This window comes from Chrysemys picta, chromosome 18 (genome assembly GCF_011386835.1).
Source record: "Chrysemys picta bellii isolate R12L10 chromosome 18, ASM1138683v2, whole genome shotgun sequence".
In the NCBI taxonomy this organism is placed as follows: domain Eukaryota; kingdom Metazoa; phylum Chordata; order Testudines; family Emydidae; genus Chrysemys; species Chrysemys picta.
Window position 1 is genome coordinate 18,245,714 of NC_088808.1, and position 27,432 is coordinate 18,273,145.

Here is a 27,432-nt window from a genome sequence, read left to right on the forward strand (position 1 = left end):
GGGCAGCTGTGAAACTGACACGAATTATGTCAGTTTCAGTCAGCCCCTGACAGGGTCCCCAACCCTGTGGGGCTGCCAGAGACCAAGGGAGGCTAGAAACCCCAAAAGTCCTGGGTCCTCAGTAGCCTACCCCATGTAGGGTGACCAGACAGCAAGTGTGAAAAATCGGGACAAGGGTGGGGGGTAATAGGAGCCTATATAAGAAAAAGACCCAAAAATCAGGACTGTCCCTATAAAATCGGGACATCTGGTCACCCTAACCCCATGGGCTGAAGGGGATCCAGGAAGCCCTGGGAGTGCTGGTTCTTAAGCTTCAGGGCTCCCAGTTTAGCAGGCTGCCAAGGAGCCAGGCAGAGGATGGGGCAGGAAACAAGACAGGTTTCCACTGAAGTTTCAGGGGCGGGGAGGGAAGTTCCATCAGAAGTTTGTTTTGAAAAAAAAAAAAAAACCTCCCAGAGAATCACCCTCCACCCCCTTTCTTTTATGAGAGGGGAATCTGTCTCAAGTTGCGGTAGCGTGGCCTGGAGAGAAAAGTGATTCCCTCAGATAGGTTGGGGTCCCAGGCTATTTGGGCCCTATAGGTAGGGCCTTACCAAATTCACAGCTGTGGAAAAACACATCACCACAGACCGTGAAATCTGGCTATTGTAGGGGAGACCAGATTTTACAGAGTTGGGCAGCTGGAAAGCAGCGGCTGCTGGCCAGGAGCCCAGCTCTGAAGGCAGTGCTGCCACCAGGAGCAGTGCAGAAGTTCGGGTGGTAGGTCTGGTATTGCCACCGTTACTTCTGTGCTGCTGCTGGCGGTGATGCTGCCTTCAAAGCTGGGTGCCCAGCCAGCAGCTGCCCTCTGGCTGCCCAGCTCCGAAGGCAGGAGCACAGAAATATGGGTGGCAATACCGTGACCCCCCTACAATAGTCTTGCAACTCCCCTCCCCCACAACCTCGTTTTCAGTCAGGACCCCCCACAGTTACAATACCTGAAATTTCAGATTTAAATATCTGAAACTGTGACATTTATGATTTTTAAAATCCTATGACCATGAAATTGACCAAAATAGACTGTGAATTTGGTAGGGCCCTATTATAGGTCATAACCAACACCTTACATTCCACCTGCAGGCCAATCGGCAGCTGGTAAAGATTACAGATCAATGCTTTCAGCAAGATGCCCCACGCAGTAAGAAAGAGGCTGAGTTCCATACCAGCTTCTGTCTCCGAATGTAGGGGTCTAACTAGATGCATCTGAGCAATCCCATCAAAACCTCAGGTACTTAAAATTGGGCATGTGCTTAACTGGGGCCTATTATAATTAAAAATAGTTTTGCTTTATTTAAAAAAGTTAATTTTTTTTTTTTTACCCAGCTCCCAGGGCAGGGGGAAATGCAGTGTTGTTGAGATGCTTAATTACTGTTTGTTAAGCACTTTGAGATTTTTAGGTACTAGCAAAATAGTAATAAAAATTAAGAGAACCCTGGAAGTGGTAGGGGAAATCTCCCAAACAAGGAAGTAAGTGAGAGGTGGGGCACAGTACATGTGAATTATAATCTTCAGCAAAAAAAGCAAATACTTTTTGGTAGGAACAATGTCAATTGAATAAGTACCTGCTTTTAAAATGGTGAACTTAGTCTATTTAAACAAACCAACCAACCTTTGATTACAAAAAAGGAGAACTGAACTGGATGTGTCTCTTAATGCTGTCCCTGTGGATTGTACAGCTTTTCCAACTCTGTTTCCTATCTTCTACTTTTGCCCCTCCTCCAGGTTTGCTTTATAAGGTTTAATTCTTTAAACTCCTGCTCCAGATTTCCTAAACAGGCAGTAACATTTTCCTTGAATCCCCCCAACACCAGAAATTCTCCATTCCCCAACTGCCATTAGAACTTTTGGATCTCAAAGATCTTTGTTAAAGGACCAGCTCTTGACACACTTTTCTTGTTAAACGAAGGCAGCTTGTCACGATTTCTGTGTAGCCTTTTGCCTCAGTTCAGGAAAGCACTTAACAACATACTTAAAGTTAAGCATCTGCTTAAGTGCTTTCCTAAATGTGGGCCTTTATGTGGATGTTCTGAGACCCTGTAAAATGTTATGGAGCTTGCGTGGAGCATAACTGGGATAGATTCTATTTGCTGAATCCAGCCCTTATGTGTTGTAACCTTTTCATTAAAAACAACGAGGAGTCCTTGTGGCACCTTGGAGACTAACACATTTATTTGGGCATAAGCTTTTGTGGGCTAGAACCCACTTCATCAGATGCATGAAGTGAAAAATACAGGAGCAGGTATAAATACATGAAAGGATGGGTGTTGCTTTACCAAGTGTGAGGTTAGTCTAATGAGATAAATCAATTAACAGCAGGATACCAAGGGAGGAAAAATAACTTTTGAAGTGGTAAGAGAGTGGCCCATTACAGACAGTTGACAAGAAGGTGTGAGTAACAGTAGGGAGAAATTAGTATTGAGGAAATTGTTTAGATTTTGTAAAGACCCAAACTCTCCCAGTCTTTATTCAGGCCTAATGTGCTGGTGTCCAGTTTGCAAATTAATTCCAGTTCTGCAGCTTGACATTGGAGTCTGTTTTTGAATTTTTGTTGTTGAAGAATTGCCACTTTTAGGTCTGTTATTGAGTGACCAGAGAGACTGAAGTGTTCTCCTACTGGTTTTTGAATGTTATGATTCCTGATGTCCGATTTGTGTCCATTTATTCTTTTGTGTAGAGACTGTCCGGTTTAGCCAATGCACATGGCAGAGGGGCATTGCTGGCACATGATGGCGTATATCACATTGGTAGATGTGCAGGTGAACGAGCCCCTGATGGTGTGGCTGATGTGGTTAGGTCCTATGATGGTGTCCCTTGAATAGATATGTGGACAGAGTTGGCACTAGGTTTTGTAGCAGGGTTTGTTTCCTGGGTTGGTGTTTTTGTTGTGTGGTGTGTAGTTGCTGGTAAGTATTTGCTTCAGGTTGCGGGGCTGTCTGTAGGCGAGGACTGGCCTGTCTCCCAAGATCTGAGAGTGAGGCATCGTCCTTCAGGATAGGTTGTAGATCCTTGATGATGTGCTGGAGAGGTTTTAGTTGGGGGCTGTAGGTGATGGCTAGTGGCATTCTGTTACTTTCTTTGTTGGGCCTATCTTGTAGTAGGTGACTTCTGGGTACCCTTCTGGCTCTGTCAATTCATTTCTTCACTTCACCAGGTGGCTATTGCAGTTTTAAGAATGCCTGTATTTTTCCCTTCATGCATCTGATGAAGTGGGTTCTAGCCCACGAAAGCTTGTGCCCAAATAAATGTGTTAGTCTCTAAGGTGCCACAAGGACTCCTCGTTGTTTTTGCTGATACAGACTAACACGGCTACCGCTCTGAAACCTTTTCATGGGCTCTCCTGTGCAGGGTCAGAACAGAGTTTTTATTATGCTTTCAGCTGTGCCACTTGGGGTGCATACTGCGGCTTGTTTAAGAGCTTCTTTGTGCAAGACAACTCAATCTAACCAAAAAACCAAAGCTGTCTTAAAAGGTTGGTACAGCTGCAGTCATTATTCACACTTATAGACAATAGTTTTCCTGAGATCCACTGAAGTATCAAGGCAAGCGATTCAAGCCTGTATATACACAGACCTCAGTCGTCACTGCAGATTGAATCCGATACCTCCAGCACCAAAAGCACGAGTCTCTAATCACTTGAGCTCAAGAAGAGATCACGTCGTAGGTAATTGTTAGAGGGAGACATGGTGATATGTATTAGGCCATTGTATTACACAATCACCAGCACTGAAGCAAAAGACAAAGAGATACAGATGAGAAAGTGACTATACTGAACATTTGCATGTGGTATAGTCGTTGGGAATTCTGATTTTCTTTTTTCTTGGTATAGGTTGTTAATTTACTGTTGGTGAACCAAGCCACATTGTCTGCTCTGGTGATTGGAGTCCTCTATCTACCCACAAAACAGATATAGCAGGGCCCATGGCAATGCAAACTTCACACACGCTGCTCCACCAACTCACCTCAATGCTGGTTCAGATGGAGACCTGTCTGCATGGTTCTGGACTTGTATGCTGAGGGGTGAATAAGAGTAACTGTGATAGTGTGTGGAGGGATGGAAGGGGGGGTTATGTGGATACTTGTGTGTAAGGAAGTGGATTAAGACCATCAGTTCATTTTATACAGGTGACTGAACAGCCATCACAGGCTGTGTCTCCGTTGCAATTCTCCCACTGTTGCACTAGGACTAATGCAGCTGCAACATGCTGGCAGTAGCATCAACCAGTTGTGAGCATTTTCGCTGTTATGTCATCTAACCCTGGTCTGAGTAGGCCAAAGGGTAACCGCTTTCAGTCACTACAGCATACAGGCTGGATTTGAACCAGCAAGGCTGAATTAAAAGGCTATGTATCCTATTATCAATTTCCTGAGTGGTCCAGTCACTCGTTTTCCATTAGTGAGGATTTTCTTATCAATAGGGAAAGTGCTAGTGTAGCAACCCAAACGGGGCATTAGCTACATCATAAGGATTTGAGACTAGGGGAGTCCTTTTAACACCAGCTGTTTACTCATCCTGAAAGTCAATATTGGAAAGCACTCCACTGGGGCCCAAAAATGAAACCAGTCCCTTGAAAGCATTCCTGTATGCCTCACCTTTATTATTGTGAGGCACCAGGTTTACTCTGTCTCTAATTCCTGATATTTGCTCATTTTACAAATCAAACAATGATTTATTTGTTCCAAGCTCTACAAACTCAGCCTGGCCTCTGAAAATCAAGCTTTTTTTTTTTTTTTTTTTTTTTAATGCATTGTCAGTAATAAATATTCTTCAGGATGAATTGTGCCCTCAGCAACATCTAGGCAAATCCATAGTCTCCAAATTATGTTCTCAGTGGCACTGGGCATTGCACAGGTGTCACCAAAGGTATAGCTTGGAGACGAGGGTCTTGCCCAGGCAGGTGTTGCTGATGGCCCGACTATGAGATTGGGGGGTTGCACATGAGTTACTGAAAACATAATTCATCCTGGAGAATCTGCATTACAGGCAATAATTAGGACCCCACCAAATTCACCGCCGTGAAAAATGCATCCCAGTCTCTGAAATCTGGCCTCCCTCATGAAATCTGGCTATTGCTGTGGGGGGGGGGGGGGGGGAGAGTGTGTGTGTGTGTGTGTTGCAGTATTGCCACCCTTACTTCTGCATTGCCTTCAGTGCTGGGTGACCGGAGAGTATCCGCTGCTGTCTGGCTGCCCAGCACCACTGCCAGCAGCAGCACAGAAGTAAGGGTGCCTTGGTATGGGATGGGCGGTGTTATGTTTTGGGGAGGGGGTTGTCACAGTCTGAAATATTTTCAAAGGGGGTCCCAGCAAAAAAAAGTTTGAGAACGGTTGATTTAGCAGACTCCTTTACCCAGGGCGACTTACAAACCTAACAGTAGTACAGTACAACGCTCATATACTGTATGGACACATCTGCAAAATTTGCTATTTATGCCATGACCAACCCTTGAAAAATGTGCGATTTCTCTGTCATTTAAGTAGACCACTAGCAATACTGTATAACAGTGATACTCCGACCTCAGTGGTTCAGGAGACAAACTGGTGATCAACATTACCTAAGAGAGCCACAGTAGTGTGAATTTATATATGTATATATATAAATTCCCCCAGCAAAATGACTGACCAAGTATTTTACAATTGGTTAATAACCTAGTAAAAGCATCCTGATTGGTTAATAATTAAATCACCCAGTGTTTTAATATCAAGAGCTTCAGGAGACACATTAAAGAGCCACTTGTGGCTCCTAAGCCTAAGTCTGACTATCATTGATTTGAGAGAACACAGCTCCAGTCTCAGGCCTTGGCTACACTTGAAAATTCACAGCGCTGCCGCGGCAGCGCTGTGAAGCACGAGTGTAGTTGCGCTGCCAGTTCTGCGAGAGCTCTCTCACAGCGCTGCAAGTACTCCATCTCTCCGAAGGGAATAGCTTGCAGCGCTGTGAGCGAGTGTGCAGCGCTGCAGGGGCTGATTACATTGGCGCTTTATAGCGCTGCACTCGGGGGGGGTGGGGGTGGGCGTTTTCACACCCCTGAGCGCAGCAAGTTGCAGCGCTGTACAGCGCCAGTGTAGCCAAGGCCTTAGATGCCAGAGTGAATTTGTAAGGCTGGGTGCTAAAAGTCACCTTTTCATTCGCAAATGGAGTGCATTTGATCTGGAATCAGTAAGACACAATAACCATGGGACCTGCCCAAAATTTTAAAAAGTGAGTTTTAAAGCAGCGCTGCCGTTTTGGGCCTGGGTTTCCTAATATGAGCCATGTATGTTGACTGTATATTCAGTGTGGACATGTTAACAGTCAGAAGGGTGTGTGTGTGTGTGCGTGCATGCGTGCCACCCCCGGATCAGAACTCCCCTCCCCCCAGAGACAGCACTTTACACCCACGTTGCCCAGTGTAAATGACTACACGGGTAGTCGGCAGGGAAGAGTCAGGCCTTGAGGGCTCCTGCTTGGGAAGTTTCAGGTTGGGCTTTGGTCTAGCGCTCAGTGACTTCAATGGGAATTGCCCACGTGGGCAGCACGGGTGCCTCTGGGCTGGAGCTGTGCATAGCAGAGCCTAGCTGGGATCTCTGGAGGAATCCTGGCTGTGCATCCGTGCGTGGCCTGGGGGACCCAACCGAGCAGGTTTTCACCAAACCACACCTAGTTTCCCCCCTCCCCCCTCCCCCGCCAACTATTCACCCAGAAAAGGCTTCTAGCCCTTTAAGGCGTTGCCAGTGCACCCGGCCTGTCTCTGTTTCTGTCCCTTCTGTCTCGCCGTAGCATCCCCAGGAGAGAGCGGCATTGTGCACCCCCCCGCCTTTAGCGCATGCGCCACCCCACATTCCCCCGCCTGGCGGCTACGGAGCTGCCGCCGCTTCCCCCCTCCCCGGCCCTGCTCCCCGCCGAGGAGGAGGCGGCGCCCCGCCCCCCGGTAAGTGACTGAACGGGGCCAGAGCCCCCCGCCCCCTCCTGGCGGGCACGCGCCAGCCTCCGCCTCGCGGCCCGGGCCCCGCTGTCCCCTCCCCGCCCTGCCCCGACCCGACCGGCACGCGCCGGGCTCTGCCCCCGCCCGGGGACCTGCCCACCTAGCCCGCGTGGGGGTGTGCACTGCCCCCTCCCCTCTCCCTAGCACCCCTGGAGGGTGCATGGACCTACCTCCTCCCTAGCTTCCACGTGTGGGGCATGCACCAGCCCCTGGCCCCTCCCTAGCGCCCATGGGGGGTGTATGGACCTGCCCCCTCCCTAGCTTCCACGGGTGGGGCATGCACCAGCCCCTGGCCCCTCCCTAGCGCCCATGGGGGGTGTATGGACCTGCCCCCTCCCTAGCTTCCACGGGTGGGGCATGCACCAGCCCCTGGCCCCTCCCTAGCGCCCATGGGGGGTGTATGGACCTGCCCCCTCCCTAGCTTCCACGGGTGGGGCATGCACCAGCCCCTGGTCCCTCCCTAGCGCCCATGGGGGGTGTATGGACCTGCCCCCTCCCTAGCTTCCACGGGTGGGGCATGCACCAGCCCCTGGCCCCTCCCTAGCGCCCCTGGGGGGTGCATGGACCTGCCTCCTCCGTAGCTTCCACGTGTGGGGCATGCACCAGCCCCTGGCCCCTCCCTAGCGCCCCTGGGGGGTGTATGGACCTGCCCCCTCCCTAGCTTCCACGGGTGGGGCGTGCACCAGCCCCTGGCCCCTCCCTAGCGCCCCTGGGGGGTGCATGGACCTGCCTCCTCCCTAGCTTCCACGTGTGGGGCATGCACCAGCCCCTGGCCCCTCCCTAGCGCCCATGGGGGGGTGCATGGACCCACCCTCAGGGTGCTTTGTCCCGCCCCCTCCTGAGAATCCATGTGGGTGCATGGATCTGCCCAGAGTGTATGGACCTGCACCTCCCTAGCTTCCATATGTGTGGGAGCATGTACCAGCCCCTGCTCCCAGGGTGCATGGATCTGCCTCCTCCCTAGTGCCCATGGGGAATGCATAAATCTGTCCCCTCCCTAGCAGGCACTCACCAGTCCCTGCTTCCGGGATGCATGGACTTGCTCCGCGTTCCAGGCTGGCACATGCATCAGACCCTGTCCCAGGGATGCATAGGCCTGTCCCTGCGCCTCCTCTCTCTTCCCCCCCCCCCTATGCTAGGTTGGGGCATGCATCAGCCTATGCCCAGAGTGTATGGATCTGCCCTCCTCTCTAGCGCCCATATTCTGTATCTTACTTTGCATTCACAAACCTTTTCCTTCCTTGGTTCACATGCTTTATAGCCTCTATAGGGGGCATGCATTATTCCTTTCTTCCCTCCCCACCTTCTGTGCATTGGTTCTGGGTTGCTTGTGTGGCCCGTGTTACTTGCATGCCTCGATCCTGGCCCTTCCCATTCATTACATGGAGAACAGGGGGTGTGTCTCATCCTGGGTGCCCAGGCTGCTGTAGGTGACTGGACGTTGGACTAGCACAAGTACGGAAGTAGAGCTTGTACTCTCTCCAGCAGGCTGAAGCATTAATGATTTGGGCTGGGTATAAGTCTCTTCATGAGCTCAAGCTGTCTTAAATGGGCTATCTTGATTATCACTACAAAAGTTTTTTCTCCTGCTGACAACAGTTCATCTTAATTAATTAGCCTCTTAGGGTTGGTATGGCAACTCCCACCTTTTCATGTTCTCTGTATGTATATATATCTTCTTACTATATGTTCCATTCTGTGCATCCGATGAAGCCCACAAAAGCTTATGCTGAAATAAATGTGTTAGTCTCTAAGGTGCCACAAGTCCTCCTGTTCTCTTTGCGGATACAGACTAACACGACTGCTACTCTGAAATTAGCCATATTGTCACCAGCCAATTGCCATTCAGGAAACCTGGACTGAAGATTGCTGTTTCTACTGTTTGGTGCAGAAAGCTGCCTCTTGTACCAGTGCTGAATGATGAATAACATTGTCCTCAACAGAGCTACACACTGAAAAGCTGACGTACAGTTTCCAAAGATCTCTTCCAAATTTCATACCAGTGGCTCATCTCCACCAAAGAGAACTCTAGTGTAGACAAGACACGGGCAATACCATGCTACATAGCCCCCCAGTGATGATATGATGCTTAAAATGCTACCAGTCACCTATGCCGTCACTCCAAATACAGCTGCTACCAGCAGAACAGAACTGGTGGTAGCAACAGTGGGGAAATTACACTAATAATTTGTTTCTAAAGACAAAGCCTTACTGTCTGTGTCAGAGGTATTTCCCATTGTCAGGCTGAAATCTACTTGGGCTGCAGTAGAGGTTACTCCCTCTGCAGTATAAGCCCTGATTGCAGAACATTGGCACAGCACTTACAGGTTTTGTTTCAGAAGGCGAGTCTGTTGAGACTACGACAAGGCTGGCTCTTAATCAGGTGAAATGTCTTCCAAGTATGGCAGAAACGACTGTGATTTGCTGCTCTGAAATGCAGTTAAGGAGGCAACACTTGGTTGAAATGGGTGAATTGAGAGAGCAGAGGAAGCTAGTAGGATTTTGAGCTCTGGGTGTGCCTGTTGCATTTTTTCGCATGATCCTAGGTTTTGCATCATGTCTGTCATTCAGCCCGAAAGACATCCAGGGCTATTACTTGCCTCTGTTCCATGAAATGAAACCTTTGTGTCTCTTATGCTTTTGAACTATTTAATTTTAATGGCATTTCAGGGAATGTGTTGAGAAATAAACTGACCCCACCCTTGCCAGATCCTCACAGCTATACTGTATTCTTAGTGATTGCTGAATATGGTGCAGAGGAACCTGGCAAAGTGTGATAATAGGTCATAACTGAGGTTCTTGAACTTGTATTCTATAGACCACAACTTCTCAGAGCATCACATGGTCACCTCCCTTGCCACGGGTTGACAATTCTGTGGTAACTACAGCAGTTGTTTACATGGAAGAGAGTTCTCAGGAATAGTAATGTGCTTAGCTGTTTAAATGCTGTTTGGCATCTGCGAAAAAGGACAACAAGCCCAATGTGGCTAGCAAAAGGCTTTATAGTTTAGCTTATAAGAAGGGGAGTTGAGAGGAGCATTGCATATGGTACAAAGTCATAGGCATGAAACTTTGTGTTTTCACTGGTTATTTGGGGACATGGATTATGGTTAGGACGCACTGTTGTGTTAATTCTCTTTTTTCTAGGTGCTGAAATAATTTCCTTGATGGCTAACAGTGGGGTTTCGTTTTCTCGTAGGTTTGTGTTGTTAGAGCCGTTCTTTTTGGTGTGAAAGGCTCCCTTTTGAAGCAGCACATTCATTCATCGCTTCAAGCACCATACGGCTGACTTGCTAGCTTGAGAACCATGGCAACAGAAGAGAAGAAACCAGATGCAGAATCCACCAAAACACAATCTACTCCTTCCTCTTCAACCAATCAGACCAAGGTGCGTGTAAATCTCAGAACGATATCTCCGCCTGTCAGTACACATGAAAGTTACTTGCATCTTTTACTGGCAAATTTACAGATAGGACTGGGGTATTTTGAGAAACTGAATTTTATGAATTAAAAGAAGAATATGCTAAGTGCTTTGTGGACAAGACTGAGAACAAGGTTCCTGCCATTGCTCTAAAGAGTTTAGTTTTGATGCAAGTGGATAATGTAACCTTCAACATGCATAACTGAGGTCCAATATGGCTTACTGAGTTTTGCTAGTTTGCAAAATTCATTAAAGAGAATATATCCCAAAATGTGTTAATTTTGTTTTATGGTAACACTTCAGAGTATTCATAAATTTGGCATAGTCTATTTTGTAACTAATGTCCTCACAGTAGTAAGACATTGGTGTGACACTAGTATTAAATCTTTGCTCAGAAATGGGGAGACACTTTCAGGGTTTCTTGAAATAATAACAGGGTTTCCAGTTAGCCAGGAGGGAATTATGAGGTCTGTTAGAAGTTTGGTTTCTTTACTTATTTCTACTGCTAATTATGATTTCCACAATTATTACAATCGGGGTCAGACTGGGGGAATGTTATGGTATCCTACCAAAGCCTTCCCATGATCCCAGAGTAGCTGAATATTTCTGCTGAAAAGCTCACCAGTGAAATAGCCAGTGTTAGTATGTAAAGGTGACTTGCAAAAGGTTAAAAAAAAATATAAGTCCTTGTATCCTTTTCTGTTTTGTGATATTTAAAAAAAAAAGCCTAAAAGAGTCTTATCAAGAAAATATTTTATTGCTTTCTGCACTAGCAATTCAGCTGTTGTCTACCATTGGACAGCTCTAGGGCGACTGGGAGAACTGGGGAATTTATTATCTCGATAGAGAGAGGAACAGATTGCAAGTGACTTCAAATTTTTCAATGCCTGTGGACATTTGGGAGAAAGGATGCCTTTGTTAAAGACCATTGCCCCATCAGTAAGGGTGTGAGAACTCGCAGCACCCCTCTGAAACCCCTTGCCCAAAAAGTCCTCCAGCAAAACCAGGAAAGGTTGGATTTGACATGGCTGATATTTAAGGTGAAAAGTTGTGGTTGGTGGGGGAACTTTTCCGGTCTTCATTTTAAACCATAAAGAAGCAAAAAGGCATAACCCCAATTTTTAAAAATCCTTCACAGGTCACTCCATTGAGATACATGGCTCATTTCACACTTCTCAGACTTCCTGGGCCAACTTCATTCCCGGTAACGCTGACTTGGCTGGAGTTACACTAAGAATGAATTTAACCCATTGTTTGAGCACGTTTCTATGTCGGCTCAGGAAGACAGTACTGGCTCAAGTTTCCTTCATAAACATAAGGGCTAGGAACTTAAATTTTTTAAAAATAAAGGATCAAATCTGGATTGCCATCCAAGTGCAGAGCACTGCATAGTGGCTCAATCTGATACCCCAGGTACAACTGAAACACTTGAGTTAAAGCTCCGGTCATCTTACTTGTGTGACTCTTTCTTACAGCCGGCACCTGTAAAACCAAACTACGCTTTAAAGTTCACGTTAGCAGGACACACTAAGGCAGTTTCGTCAGTGAAGTTTAGTCCCAATGGAGAGTGGCTGGCCAGTTCCTGTAAGTATTAGTCTTCGTTAATTCCTTCCCATTATCTGAACCCTCCTGTTGGGAGACAGGTAGATGGCTAATCTTAACGCACAGTGATCAAAAGGTGGGGGAATATAACCACATGGCTTGTTTTTTAAAGGGACACTCAAAGCTGGCTGTTTCAAAAATTTGACCCACTTTAATGTTGGCTTTTATGTCCTGTTGTCCAATATGTTGGGTCTTCCTCTGCCTGGCTTGAAGGGCTTGAGATGCTCAACTTGTGCTACTGAGTCACTTTACAAAAAACAATGCAGAGTTACACATTGATTGTGAATACATGTGAAATTAATCCTCGTGCAGAGGGGGCCCCATGCAGCCCTTTGCATCACTTAAACTTTGGCTTAAGCCTTTAAATTGGGGCTTGCCTGGCATGAGCGACCAGCTTGCATTCTCTGCATTGAGGTGGGATTCACCCAGAGAGCTCCTAGCTCTCCCTCCCCTCCATTGGCATCGTAATATAATTGCATCTTGGAGAGTCTGCCTGTTCCTTTCTTGTAAGTAGCCAGGGGAAATGTACAAAACTGACACACTTCGGAAGGGAGGAACTTGACAGTTTTTTTGCGTAGAAAGCCCACCGTGATATCTGTTTAACCTTTTCTTTGGTGACCATTGCAACTGCCTGACAACTTCCTTTTGAATCAAGTACCACATACTTGGGCACTGGTTACCCAGAGGGATTGGAGAGGAAAGAGGCAGTTTAGAGGAACAGGACTGAAGGTGATGGAGATGGCCTCTAGAAATGGGCAGTGATTCTGGTCTTTTACTTTATTGTGACTGCCTTTATATGGGCAGTATACTCCATAGAAATTAACTTCTCCCTCTTCATAGTACCTTCTAGAAGTTAATTTCTCCTCCCTCCCCGGACAGTTCTCTAACTTTTAACACCTAGCAAATATCAACCTCTTTCTCTCCTACAGAGCACAAGCTAACATGATAATGGGTAGCGGGTTTGTTTCTCAAGAGGAGTAATGTCAGCCCAATTTGTGGATCAGTTTTTGCTCTCTCTGAGGCAGAAGTGTTTCAGTGTCTCATGTGTCATGGTCACTTTTTTTCTCATTGGCAATAAATGTATTTTTAAAAATGAGAAACCAAAGGTTAGTGCTTGTCAGATACATTACACTGGATTCAATTTTGGAACTGAATGAGTTGAGACCATTTACTTTCAAGGCAGCATGTGTAATCCCAACTCTCGCAGTGAAACTTTGTCATTTCATGTTTACACCCTACCTTATGCACTGAAGTCTGTGCTTGAGGGTAAAAACTGTAACGTGTTTGCAGAAAAGTAGCCAATGTGCTTCTCTCTCCTTAAGGGATCGAGGTAGCTATTTTTAGTGCTGCTTGGTTAGTTATTGGGAATCTTTTCTCTTTTAGCGGCTGACAAACTAATTAAAATTTGGGGAGCATATGATGGCAAGTTTGAAAAAACAATATCTGGTCACAAACTGGTAAGTATTGAACTCTAAAGAAAATTCTGCAGTCTAAATAACTGTCCTTTCAGATCGCAATTGCAATTCAGTATTGCATCTGGGGCTTGCATAATGGGTTAATTTGCTAGCTTTCACCTCCAGAAGCCTTCGTATAGTAGTTTAATTCCTGTGAAAGCAAATTGTTTGGTCTCATCTGGGGTCTCATCTGGGGGTGGGGTTTATTTGTCCCTATGGCAACCCCCCACCCAACCCTGTATGATGATGATGGCCTGGGCCTGGAATAATGGGGATGTTTTAGGTCAAGATTGAGAGAGATGTGCGGAAACCTGTGGACTGCTGATAAAGCACCTACATGCACAATGTTTAGCCAGTGTGAAGGTCATTCCCTTTGTGAGCACTAACACTACCTGTTTGAACAGCTGGGCTTCCACCTAGGAAAACTACAGGGTATAATGCTCTGCCTACAGGATTTGCTTTAAATTTTTAAATTTTGATCAGAATGGTGCTTTTTTTTTTTTTTTTAAAGGGAACCTGACATTTCTCATAGCTTTACCCACTGAAATCCAGGAAATAAGATCTAATGTTTGAAAATGAAGAAATACGTTGCAAAGTACTGAAATCCAGTTTTCAAAAGTGACTTAGATCAGTGCTTCTCAAAGCCGGTCCGCCGCTTGTTCAGGGAAAGCCTCTGGTGGTCTGGGCCGGTTTGTTTACCTGCCGCGTCCGCAGGTTTGGCCGATCGTGGCTCCCACTGGCTGCGGTTCGCCGCTCCAGGCCAATAGGGCCTGCAGGAAGTGGCGCGGGCCGAGGGATGTGCTGGTCGGCTGAACCTGCGGACGCGGCGGACCGGCTTTGAGAAGCACTGACTTAGATGATACCTATGTCCCGTTCACTTCCATTGAGACTCAGGCTCCTAAATCTCACTGAAAGTCAATAGGACCCAGCTGCCTAAATCACTTTTGAAAACATGACTTAGGCTCCTAAGTCACTTGGGTGTTTTTGAAAATTTTACTCTGGGTCATTTCAGGCAGACAGTAGGGATGAGCCCCTCTTCAGGGAGGGGGAAGGAAATGAATCTAACCCAGCTATGTGTAAGTCGTTATTTCTGAACTTCAAAAAGAGGACCAGGTCCCAGAGTCACTAGAACTGCTGGTTGAACAAACCACTATGCTCTTGCAATGCGAGGCTCAGCAAAGCTAAAAGCTTCCCAGAGTCATTGGCTATCCTGTGGTAAGAGGAAGATGCGTTAAAGTTGCTGTGATCCATTTTTATCCTGACTTTCCAAAGTTAAGGTGACCTTTCTTTTCTCTCTTTATGGCTTCAAATATGAAACTGTCTATGCTTTGCCTGTTCTGGAGTGAATCAGCAAGCAAAGCTCAGTGTTAAATTGCTTTCCTTTGTTTCAGGGTATCTCTGACGTAGCCTGGTCATCAGATTCCAACCTTCTTGTCTCTGCCTCTGATGACAAAACTCTCAAAATCTGGGATGTGAGCTCGGTAAGGGTGGGGCTTGAGTTCTCTCTCTTCTCCCCAGTCCTCTCTTGGGGCATCTTAAAATGAAGACTACTAACTTGACATGGAACATTTGTCATTAACTTTTCACCAGTGATGCAGCTTGCTTGCCTTCTGTATTGGCAATTAAAATAAGCTAGTTCATTTCACTTTTGTTCCTAAGCCGTTTAACCGCCTGGTTCTCATGCACTATGAGAATGGGACAGGGTTGGGGTTGGAAACACCTTGTTTCTGTTTTGCTTAACTGTTCCTGTTCCATAAAAACATGAGGGATTTTTTTTTTTTATAGAAGCCTAGATTGGGGGGAGGGGGGGTAGAAATTTAACCTGATGTTGTCCCTTTATCACAGTCTGACTAGTCCTGAAAATGTAGGTCAGATTTACCAGTAACTTTCCACACCTTCAAAGTTCTTTGAACTTTGAAGGTGTGGAAAGTTACTGGTAAATCTACTGTATGTATATTTGACTAATAATATTTTAAATTAAATTATTCAGGGCAAGTGTTTGAAGACACTGAAGGGACACAGTAACTATGTCTTCTGCTGCAACTTCAACCCCCAATCCAACCTCATTGTTTCAGGCTCGGTAAGTGAACACACACTCAATGGAGTACAAGTCCCATACACCCTGCAGAGGTCTAGACCATCTGAATTCTACTATGCATAACATGTAATTAAATGAAGTCTTAAAGGGGAGAGTTGGTAGCATCACTACTATGTTGGCTGTTGAGCCAAGGTCAAAGCCCTCAGCCCAGCTTTAGAAGTTTGGGGCTTCACCCATAGCACCGTAAGTGTTGGCTATAGGTCTAGCTCCAGATGTTCTTCCTGGCTTCACTAAGCAGTCAGCATATCTACATTCACTTCATTGCAAAGCCTTCCTTAGTACTGAGGGCTGCTCTGGCATGAATAGCTCGGGAAATAGAAGCTCCTTGTATCTTTGTAGTTCAGATTCTGCGATTGCCCTTATCTCTTTGAGGGATTATTTGACCATTTCATGCAAACCATGGCATCACTGAAACGTAGCTTCATGACAATTTCAACAGCTTGCTCTGCAGCTAGGAAGCATTATGCACCTGGCTTGTGAAGGGACTGGGAATAGGACTCTCGGGTCCTCCTCTCACATTTCTCCCAGCTCGCTGTCACCTTGAGCAAGTCATTAAACCTGAATTACCTTGTCTGTAAGCTAGGGATAAATACTAGCTTCCTGGCATGAATATTTGAGTTTAAAATTCATAAAACTCCTTGTGATTGGCACAGGAAAGTTCCATGAGGTGCAAAGCATGAAGGTTAGGATTTAACTCCTTTGAAGATCCCCACACTAAGTGAACAGTGCTAAGTGACTAGCAGTGAAGATGAATTCCATTAAAATCTTGGTTGCTCCCAAGCAGAAATAAGTCTAGATGCTTGAGGAATGTAGTCATGCATATTTTTTTCCCCTCCCTGATGAAACCTGTTAATCCGTTCATGCGGGCTGGGCAGTACGGCCGGGGAGTGAGTGCATTTGAAAATCACTGTGTGACTTTGACCTCTGATCTTCAGTTTGACGAAAGTGTGAGGATATGGGATGTGAAAACAGGGAAGTGCCTCAAGACGCTGCCTGCGCATTCTGACCCAGTTTCAGCTGTAAGTGCCTTCAGATACATTAACATGCTGACATGTTTGCCTGCATCTAGCAGGGCTTTTTCCCCTTTTGCAAAGAAGGGAGCAGTGTCTCACTGTTACCCTCTATCTTCCCCTTGGTGAAGGACACAGTGTAATGTGATGACTTGTAAGGGTATTATTGAACATGGAGATGCCAGTGACCCATACTTACCACTCGAACCCCAGCATGGATTTCTGCCTCTGGGCATTATAACAGGCGGCATCTGCTATAAAAGCACAGATTGTGGGCTCTACTCCTTTCTGCTCAGTGAAATTCTGAATTTGCTGTACATCTGGGTTGCTCCATAACTTTATCATTATTCTAAACTACTTCAGGAGGTAGAACGAGATAACTTCAAAATAAACTGCATTAAAATCTCATCCATTTTGTGGATGAAAGTGACTAAAACGTGTGTGTTCAAAAAAAAAAAAATCCATTCACGGTAGGGAAAACAGAAGGTGTGCAGCTCTTAACAGAGATGAAATGTTATAAAACGAAAGCAGAGGTGAGCAGAATTCTAAGCTTCAGACATTTTGAGCTGTGGCTGCTCTGGTCACATGGATCTGACATTAAAATGGAGTATAGTCCACAATGCTTACCAGAAATTTGTGTGATCTTACAAACCCCGTCTCCACCACCCTCATGGGTGTGTTTCAATATTTGCTATTTAAAATTCACTTTATTGAGGTTTTGCGGGAAGCTCGTGGGTGACTGAAGAAATTAAATGGACCAGACTGAGGTGTGCGTGTAACTATAATGCACTCTTCTAGTATGGTCTCGCTACTGTTAGCAAAATTCCTCACGACATTGGAGCAGTGAATCAGTTCGGGTCTTAATGTTTTAAGAGGCCTCTTAAAACAGTCTAGTAATTGTTATGAAAACTTACCAGCTAGTCTCAATCTATTTGCCCGTCCATTACCCTGCTAACTGAATTAACTGCAGCTGTCTGTATGGAAAAAAAAAAAAAAAATCAGGCGGATGCAAATGAGACATTAGAATTTTGCAAGGCTGACTTACAGTAAATTTCCCAGCGTGCTTTTTTTTAACCTGATATGTCAGAACTTTCTGTGCCCATCATCATGTTGTTGAATTCCTGCCACCCTCCACATGAATCACAGCGTACTAGCTTTGTGATAATTGGGACCCAACGTACTACTTGGGAGATAAATAATTTTCAAATGTGACTTCGTGCTCTTCATAAACACGAATACTGCTATTTTTCCCCATATATAAAACCACAGGTGCATTTTAATCGTGATGGGTCCCTGATAGTGTCAAGTAGCTATGATGGTCTCTGGTAAGTGGTTATTTCTTCAGTAACATTTATTATGTGCCACAGCCTTCTAGGCGCCTTACATAAAAATAACTTAAAAAAAATGTAGATTCTTTTAGTTTTTCACTTCTTATATCATGACTTTGAGGTTAAAATGTAAACTTGTCAGTTGATGATATAATACATTCCATAGTTACAATAGTGACTCATGTCTGTCTCTTTTTTTGTTAAAGTCGAATCTGGGATACGGCATCAGGCCAGTGCTTAAAAACACTGATTGGTAAGCAGGCAAACGTGTGTATGTTGTTCTTGATTCTCTCTGCTGTATTATTGTATAGAATATGAAATACTCAGCGTGACTTTGACTGCACTTAGGTGGTTTTCTTATTGGCTTTGGTTTCTATTTTCCTTCTCCTTACACTGTCCTCTTCATACACACCATCCTTGCAGTTGATTTTAGGGGAAATATCCTCTCTCACGTGTGTAGGAAACTTCCTTAGGCTTGGAATATTGCCCAGTGTGTGCTGACAATAAATCTAAGTACCTGTACTACAGGGTTTTCCACTTGTCATTGTAGTATTATGCCTGGTTGTGCGTTGGCTTGGAACTGCTGTGGCAAAAGTAAGTCTTATTTCACTTTCAGAAATGATAGCTACATACTCCAATGCAATAAATAGCACATGGCAGTGGGAGAAGACTAAATGTGTTTACAATTTAGGGTTGCAGGTGTTTGAGAACTGGTGTCCTTCTTAAGACAGTGGGCAGCCTGTTGAACAGTGCATGTCGTGCCTCTGATTGCCAGACTCTAGTGTTGACATGAAGTGACATAGGCAAAACTACACCTTCTGGTGTTCACAATGGATATACTTTAGCAGTAGGGTGTGTCTTAGCCCTGGTCTACACTGGTGGGGAAGGGGATCAATCTAAGTTACGCAACTTCAACTACATGAATAACATAGCTGAAGTCGACGTACTTAAATCGACTTACCATGATGTTTTCACCGCGGTGAGTCGACTGCTGCCACTCCTCCGTCGACTCTACTTGCGCCTCTCGCGGTGGTGGAGTACAGGAGTCTACTGGAGAGCGCTCGGGGGTTGATTTACCATGTCTAGACTAGATGCGATAAATCGATCCCCGCTGGATCGATCGCTGCCTGCGGATCCGGCAGGCAGTGTAGACATACCCTCAGTGTAATGGTTTTATGACTAAGGCCCTAATCTTGGGATGATCTTCAAATAGTTGCAGACAAGACATAGAAAATTGCAGAAATGTAATAATGGACCTTTATTAATAGCAGTAATTTGGAAAAAGCCAGAGTAGACATAAGAATGGCCATACTGGGTCAGACCAAAGGTCCATCTAGCCCCGTATCCTGTCTTCTGACAGTGGCCAATGCCAGGTGCTTCAGAGGGAATGAACAGAACAGGTTATCATCAAGTGATCCATTCCCTGTCACCCATTCCTAGCTTTTGGCAAAAGACCTATTTGTTTAAGAAAAAAAAAATATTGGAAGGATATCAACACTCAAGTATTATGTTATGCCTGCTATTTTTTTTTTATAACCATACATTTTGCTGCAACAATACTACATTCATTATTTTAAAAAAGTGACTGCTACAATATAAAATTCCGTGACTAAAATTCAAAAGACTAAACAAGTGCTGTAGAAATTCAGTCCAATCACTTTAGCCTTTAACATTTTACAGGCATTAAATGTTAGTACAGTACTATTTGCATACTCAAAACGCATGCAAAATTGTGGACAGTGCAAAGTAAGCGAATTAAAAACAAAATTGTGGTGGAAGCTCAATATTGCATGTTCCACAATCTCTCAAATGAAGTAGGGCCTTACTTCTGACTTTTACAGCCACACTGTGGACTCTAGGGAAGGTTGATGCAGGAGTGGGAAGGTTGGGTAATAGACGATTATGGAATAATAAAATGCTAGCAAACCAAATATTCTTCCTCTTGAACTATTTCACATTACCACTTTCCTGTATCTCCCATCAGTTTGCTTGAAGTATAAAATGGTAGCTGAACAAAAATGTAACTAAACTAAACTTGAAGTTGGCTTTTGTAATCGGCGGTAGGTGTGTTTTGTCACAAGAAATTCTTTGTCCGTGAGAGAAATATTTCACCATATTCTGCGTAACACCCTTGTATTTCCAACACAGATGATGATAACCCTCCTGTGTCTTTTGTGAAATTCTCTCCAAATGGCAAATACATACTAGCAGCAACTCTGGACAAGTAGGTATTCAAAAATACATTTAAAGTGCATTCATCAACTTCAAATGTAACCTTTTATATGCTATTGTAATATTCTTATGATGGGTAAACTCATACCTGCCATCAAACTTCTATAATCCGGTCCTCTGGGAATTCTATTGTCAGAACATCAGCAAAGTTCATGCTATTGGCAGTCTTAGCACTGCTGTTGACATACCCCCGTGCACTCTTAGCTTTGCGTCTTTTCAGAGCCTTCATCATGAAGTAGTTCCTTGATCAAACGGTTCTCTTGCTGTAACACCATGAAGGGCTGCGAGTCTCTCTCTCAAAGGCAGCAATGCTAAAATAGCTGTGCATACAAAGCAGAAAAGCTATGCAGGGGGATTGGTTCTATTGAGAGTTCTCCGATTGGAATATTTCCAGTGCCACTGCTTAGCAAAGGCCAGCCACTCTCCCTTCTCCACCCTTAAGTATTAATTGCTGCTGGTGTAATGAGACCCTCCCATCCCTAAGTCACAGGGTGATGAGCTAGTTATCTATGAATGTCGTCTTATAAAAGACATTACAGGATTGTTCCTTCTCTTTTCATCTGGTGAGTGCAAGGAAACCCAAAATTAAGGCTATTTTGCAAGCCAGAGCAGGGGAGTCAACATTGTTGCCTCGTGTGTGTGTGTGAGAGAGAGAGACATATATCTGTCTGAAACCAGTGACTAATTTCACTTAGGCTACCAAATAGAATTTGAACGTTGTCTCTTTTGCCTACTACTGACTGATTTAAAAACTATCATCCCATTACACAATCCCTGTAACTACCTAGATGCAGGACTGCATGTGGTTCTGCCTTGGTTTTGCTTGGTCCAAAATCTGTATCTTGTAGTATGTGTTAGCTCAAAATGTGGGGGACGAAAGGAACTGAATGACAATTCTCAACTCTATCGGTCACAGACCTCATCATAGCGTCTGTTCACGTAGAAAGAGAAAAGGGCTTTATTTTTAAAGACTCGCTCCATATTTTTTTCACAGAGGAGAATACAAATGGCATGTAAATAAAATCCAATTCTTGTTGGGTTAGCTGAAACTCTGCATTTCCAAGCCAGACTAGAATGACTAATGTAGACTCTGGGAAGCTCTAGTATGGAAAAACTTTTATGTACCAAGAAATCATGACCGGTGAAGTAACACAAAGCCTAAAATCCTTGTTCTCCTTTTTGTTCTCTAGCACACTGAAACTTTGGGACTACAGCAAAGGAAAGGTACAGTCACAATCTCTTACTATAAAGTCCTAGCTAGGTTTGTAGCCTGCTTTGGATGGTTTCACATAAGGTTAAGCTTTTTCTCGGTCATCTGTACAATATAATTACTATAAATAATTTGTTACAGCCCTTGTTCTATAGTAGTGGACTAAACGGGATCATTTTAAAAGTTCCTTTACATTTTTATGACGCCCAGAGACATTGAATTCTATGTTTCTTGAACTGGTAAATTGTTCTTGCCTTGTTTTTCCTGTGGGTGGAAGTGACAAATCGGGGTCATTTTCTCTCCCCATCCTCCCAGGGAAGTGATTGGTTAGCATTCTAGGGCAGTGATGCCCTCTGCATCCTTTGGATGAGTTGATGGGGGGTGGGAAATGTGCACAGATGTATTTAGTCTGCCCTGCAAAGGGAGTTTGTCCTTGACTGCTAGATATCTCATTGCCAGCTGCACTTACGGTTTTTTCCCTTCTGGCTCTTCCCTTCCAGTGCCTGAAGACGTACACAGGTCACAAGAATGAGAAATACTGCATCTTCGCAAACTTCTCCGTCACTGGTGGAAAGGTTGGGGATTACTGAGCTGCTTTTAGGGATGTGATGCATTTGAGGATTTATTTTTCATCAAAATTAAGGGGATGATGCAAATCTTTCTGGGCCCATAAATAGCTGACTTGCCCTTAGTGAGAACTGTGTTCGCCCTGGGGGGAGCCCCATATAACAAGTGCTACAATTAATGTTGCAAACTTCCAAGCAATGAGGAGGGATTGTAATAGAGCAACGGTCCCAAGGTTTCATTGGAAACTTTGCTTGCTGGGGGCTTGGTCGAAAGGGACCATTTGGGGGAAAGTTTTAGCAAACTCCATTCAGCTGTGTGGGTGCTCCAGGGTACCTGTTTGCCACAAGTGCCCGTGTATGGTCAGTGCTTAGAACTGTGCCAGGTTTAATGTACCCCAGTAATGTAGGGAAAACCTCCGTGATGAGCAGCCATATGAGTTCATAATACAGCACCCGCCTGTTACGGATTGTGAGTTGCTATGTATGAGTCTTGGTTGAGATGCTGTCTCTAGGACCACAGCATCCCTGTGCAGGAGAAGGAGCTTTCTTGAGGGGCCATTCTGAGATTCTCCCAAGGACTAAGATCCATCTTAAACCACCCCCCCTTCTGCTTCGAGGGCTAAGCCCACTTCTGCAACCAGCCTTTTTGGCCTTTGGCATGGCCTAGCGGAAGGAGCATGGGACCAGGATTCAAGAGACCTGGGTTCTATTTCTGTCTCTGCCACTGGCCTGCTGGGTGATCTTGGGCAAGTTACATCCTCCTCTCTCCCCGCCTGGCTCTGTGCCTCCATTTCCTCACCTGTAAAATGGGAATAATGATCCCACCCTCTGTGAAGTGCTTTGAGAACCACGTATGAAAAGCACTGTAGAAGAGCTAGATCATATGATTTAAGACAGAAGAGTATGGATGTGAAAACAAACCCCAAGGCCTACTGAAACAACATACTCTACTGCACACTGTTCTCCTTGCCCCGGGGGGTGAGAGAAAGGACCACACATGACTGATGTTAGCCACGTTGCTTAATGCACAACTGGAAGGCACTCAAGTGCTATGGTGATGAGGGTGGTATATGAACCTATATAGAGGAAATAGCAATTAAAGCTGGGGTGGCAGGAAAGACTAAAATGGCACTTCAATAACTACTTCCCTCTGCATTTTTTCCAGTGGATTGTGTCTGGTTCAGAGGACAACCTGGTTTATATTTGGAACCTCCAAACAAAAGAGATTGTACAGAAATTACAGGGACACACAGGTGTGAATCTGTTTTTTGTTACACTGATTTTGATTAAGCGTTCCTTAGTTGAATAAATAACGAGCACATGGCGTTTAAGGTTAATTTGATGGTGTGAATTGGAAATGTCTATTTTTAGTGTTTGCTTAGAATTTGACAGATGGGATTAGTATAAAGATCGGCCTGAATGGGGCATGATTAGGACACATGGTGTGTTTTCCCTGACACTTGATGGGCATTTTTACAGGAATTATTGTCATATCAGAGACATTGTTTTCCTTGAATTATATGGAAAGAAATTGGCCAAGATTTTCACAAGTGTTGCGTGACATGACTAGTGACTTGGGGAGCCTCACTTTGGGAAACCCTTGGCCATTGGCTCCTCCCAAAGCTGCACTTGTCCAAGGACGAGTTCCAGGTGAGCTTGAGGCATCTTTAGAATCACTGACCCCATCTGCAAAGAGTCTTGAACACTTAGCCCCTGCCCCTACAAACGCTTAAGCACATGCTCGACTTTACTTACACGAGTAGTCAGGGGCGTGATCCATGTGAATAGAATTATGCGCATGCTTAAGCATTTGCATGATCAGTATCTTAGGGCCAAATCCTGCAGATTTATGCACCTACTTAAACCCCTGTGCACTGAGCGTGTCCATTGAAGCAAATAGGACTGTTCGCAATCTGTAAAGTGAAGCATGTGCGTAAATCTTTGGAGGATCAGGACTTTCAATTGTGAGTTTGGGGCACTTGTGGCTTAATCAACTATTTGCTTTGGTGGGCTTTTCTCTGTCCGCATTTACAGCAAGAAACCCTAGGCCTGCGATGTCGTCAGAAGATCGGGTCTGTCTGGTTCTTTCCTACAGCACTGCTGTGAAATAGTTCCCTGAGTTCAGCCTGTTGTAATATCGTATAAACTTTCACCCACTCTCCAGCTATTAAATTCACAATTGGGGTAGGCCCACTAACATTTGTATTCATAAATCCATCATACTCATATGTCAGTATCGGCTGTTGAGAGAGAACCTGGCCATGTCTTACGAGGGGGCAGCTCTGCACATTTGAGCTGAAAATACCTGCTTTGAACCAAAGCAGCGTGGACTGTTATAAATAATGACCTCTCTCTCTCTCTCTCTCTCTCTCCTTTTATTTAGATGTTGTGATCTCAACAGCTTGTCACCCAACAGAAAACATCATTGCATCAGCGGCACTAGAAAACGACAAAACAATTAAACTGTGGAAGAGTGACTGTTAAACACTTTCAGTATCACTTTAGAGACTGTCAGGAAAATTGTGGTTTTTAAAAAAATAAAAATAAAAAAATCTCCCCCCTCCCGCCCCCATGAGAATAATAATAAAACCCAGGTTGGCAGGAAACCTGAAGAATATTTGAGAAAGCGGTTTCTGTTAGTCTTGACCCAAAGAGAATGTCTTAGCTTGTTGCGAGAGCCGGGCAGTGTGGTGGAAAAAAGAGGCCGTCTCTCTTTTTCGTGCCTGATCACTTGGCAGACAAACGGATCGTCCTAACATCGCATTAGGAGTATCAGCCTTGAATTGGAAGCCCCAGAGATACTGTACTTTGTGGTGAAGGTGTCATTGCTCCTTGGCTGTCTTGTTGCTGCTTAAGGAGGAGCTGTCGGTCTGTTTTGTAACAGTAAGTTAAGTCGTAATACTAGAAATACTTGGATTTTTTTTTAAATGTCTAATTTTTATTTTTTTTTATTTTTTTTATTTTTTTGCAGACCGGTAGGTTCTAGTCTATCAGAAGTTTCTCTTTATTGTTTTGAATAGGAGTGCTGCATCTTTAAGGATGCCTCATTTTAAACACTCAGCTCAAACTTTGTGACCAAATAAAACCATCCAGTTCCAGAGTTCCCTTTCCTGCCCCAACTTCAGACTCCCGTGGTGAAATATCTACTCTTACTTCTGTATAGTTGCTGACCTTTCGTTACGTGTGTTTAATAGATGCTGTTATAGAACAAAGTTACAGCTTTTTTTTTCTGTTAACCATTAAAATGATTCCTGCTTGTAGTTGTTCTCAGCATATTTTACATTTTTTTTTTCTCTGCTGGAAAAAAAGCAAGTTCACAAAATATTGTAAAGTTAGTTCAGTGTAGGGGAAAAAAACAACCACCCCAAACAATTTTGTATCTTGGAAATCCATCGTATCGACCTGTGTTGCTAATAGCATGACTCTGTAACGATTTCAGCGTCGCTATGTCTTTTGCCCTTTTTTGTCACACGAGTGTGGTATTGACACATCCAAGCCAGAACGATATGCCATAATAAAAAGGTGGGATTTTATGTGTACGCTGGTGGTGAGAGTGCACTAATGTGAAGTGTCCGCGTCCCTTCAGCTCACAAGACGTCCTCCAAAACCAACTCTTTTTTTGCAGCCCACTTCTGCTGTAGAAGTTTTACCAGATCACTGACCCCAATATTTTATAAGAGGGGGCTAGAGTCCATTTTGTGGAGGGAAGAGATGATGAGCAGAACTCCAGTCCAGATGCACTTGAAAGAAGCCAGCAGAGACAGTTATGTGGAAGGAGTCCTCAGCTTAAGGCAACACATGTAAACTGTCACAGGGACTAGAGCGGGGTGGCCAACCTGGTCCTGAGAAGGAGCCAGAATTTACCAATGTACATTGCCAAAGAGCCACAGTAATAGGTCAGCAGCCCCCCATTAGCTCCCCCATGCCTGCCAGCATCCCCACTGATCAGCACCTCCCCCTCCCTCCCCGTGCCTCCCACAGTGTGCAGGAGGCTCTGGGGGGAAGATGGGAGGAGCGAGGGCACGGCAGGCTCAGGGGAGGGGGGGCAGGTTTTGTGGCAGAGCCAGGGGTTGAGCAGTGAGCACCCCCTGGCACATTGGAAAGTTGGCGCCTGTAGCTCCAGCCCCGGAGTCGGTGCCGATACAAGGAGCTGCATATTCATTTCTGAAGAGCCGCATGCGGCTCCGGAGCCACAGCTTGGCCACCCCTGGCTGGACTAGACTCTTACCTAAGGTGAAAAGAATTCTGGACCTTCTGCTGCCCTATCTATAGAGGAAGCAAAAGTCTCAAATGCTAAATAATCGTTGGGTTAAAGGATTACTGCATCTTCCAGCAGGCAAACAGGAGTTTGAGAACTAGCTGGAGATTAATCTTGACCATTTGCAACAAAAAAGCCTAGTAGCCAAAAATAGGCAAACTACTGCCATAAAACAAGACTCGTCTCAAACCAAACCTTGGTGGGGTAGAAGATGTGAGAATTTTTTTTTTGCCTAGGGTGTTCCTTCTGACTGCACTTTCTGCTCTTGTGGAGGCAAAAGTGCCCAATTCTGGCAGCCCCATTTTTGCATCGAATTTAAACTTTCAAATAAATAGTGCAAACGCCTTGTATTTCCCATGAGAGGGGATTTTTCAGTTAGTGAAAGGCAGAGAGTTTTAACCATATTGATGATTGCCTCTGCTACACAACAGTGCGAGAGGGTACAGGGCACTTAGAGATAAGTTGCTTCATTCTGTTTCTTTGTGTGGATGATCTGAAGGGGAGAGGGCTGTGGAAACTGATGTTTAACACCTTAAGTGTATTAACTTCCCAGTACAAAGTGTGCACCTGCAAAAGTTACTTCAGTATTCAGCTACACGTGAGCTGGTTTTCTGGTAAATAAAGGGAATCCCATGTGTAAGCACGACGCTCTTGGGAAAACAGCTGCAGAACAATCTCTTGACCGAGTTGGTGTATAAGACAGTCGGCTACTAATGGAATTTTCTGAAGAATCAGATTTAGTTTAGGTGTAGAGATCCTGTCAACTTTTTCATATACTCCTTTTTTATTGAATACGTGGGAGTAGTTTAACAGGCTCTCTCCATAGTCAGGTGCTTTAGTGAAGAACCTAACCCAGCATGGACCAGTGGAAACAACCTGATGCAGAGTGGGCCCAAATCTGAAACACTTGGTGGTGTTGGCATGTGGCTTACTAGCTTCTCCACTCCGTGTTCAAATTGAAGCTGGAAGCTACATATTTTAATTTGTACCATCTAGTATGATGAGACATTTAAGGGTCAATATTTTTTCCTGCATAAATATAGGGTTCAAGTTGGGCTGTACCAAACTGGCTGTTAAGCCAGCCTTACTCCTCCTGTGTTTTTCTCATTGCAGCTACTCGTAGTACTGAAACCAGGGAGCACTGTGTCCCTAGTTAGATTCCCCCCACTTTGGAATTGCTGTATGTATCAGTAACACCATGTAACAAGAATCCTCCTGTGAGATTCTGTTCCTATAAGGTGCTATTCACACA

General features: G+C 44.8%; 2 protein-coding genes across 3 annotated transcripts in view; both read left to right on the plus strand.

Annotated features, from left to right (window-relative positions):
• Positions 1 to 27,432, plus strand: part of LOC135976492 (spidroin-1-like) — a 925,731-nt gene that overhangs the window by 872,016 nt on the left and 26,283 nt on the right. The gene's annotated exons all lie outside the window — the stretch shown is intronic.
• WDR5 (WD repeat domain 5) lies at positions 1,093 to 25,461 on the plus strand. 2 transcript variants are annotated; one of them, XM_065572630.1, is made up of 14 exons: positions 1,093 to 1,267; positions 10,201 to 10,389; positions 11,898 to 12,006; positions 13,408 to 13,481; positions 14,870 to 14,959; positions 15,469 to 15,558; positions 16,512 to 16,595; positions 17,856 to 17,911; positions 18,121 to 18,167; positions 20,063 to 20,138; positions 21,337 to 21,370; positions 21,857 to 21,931; positions 23,088 to 23,175; positions 24,306 to 25,461. In XM_065572630.1, exons 2-14 carry the CDS (start codon positions 10,309 to 10,311, stop codon positions 24,404 to 24,406), a joined length of 1,005 nt encoding a protein of 334 aa, XP_065428702.1. In that variant the 5' UTR covers positions 1,093 to 1,267; positions 10,201 to 10,308; the 3' UTR covers positions 24,407 to 25,461. The 2 variants fall into 2 exon arrangements, with proteins under 2 accessions (XP_065428702.1, XP_005293290.1); XM_005293233.5 differs by lacking the exon at positions 1,093 to 1,267 and adding an exon at positions 6,581 to 6,947.

Coding starts and splice junctions, on each gene's coding strand:
- WDR5 (XM_065572630.1), top strand. CDS start 10,309: ATGGCAACAGAAGAGAAGAAACCAGATGCAGAATCCACCAAAACACAA. Junction 14,960..15,468: donor AAATCTGGGATGTGAGCTCG/GTAAGGGTGGGG, acceptor TAAATTATTCAG/GGCAAGTGTTTGAAGACACT. Junction 21,932..23,087: donor TCTCCGTCACTGGTGGAAAG/GTTGGGGATTAC, acceptor CATTTTTTCCAG/TGGATTGTGTCTGGTTCAGA.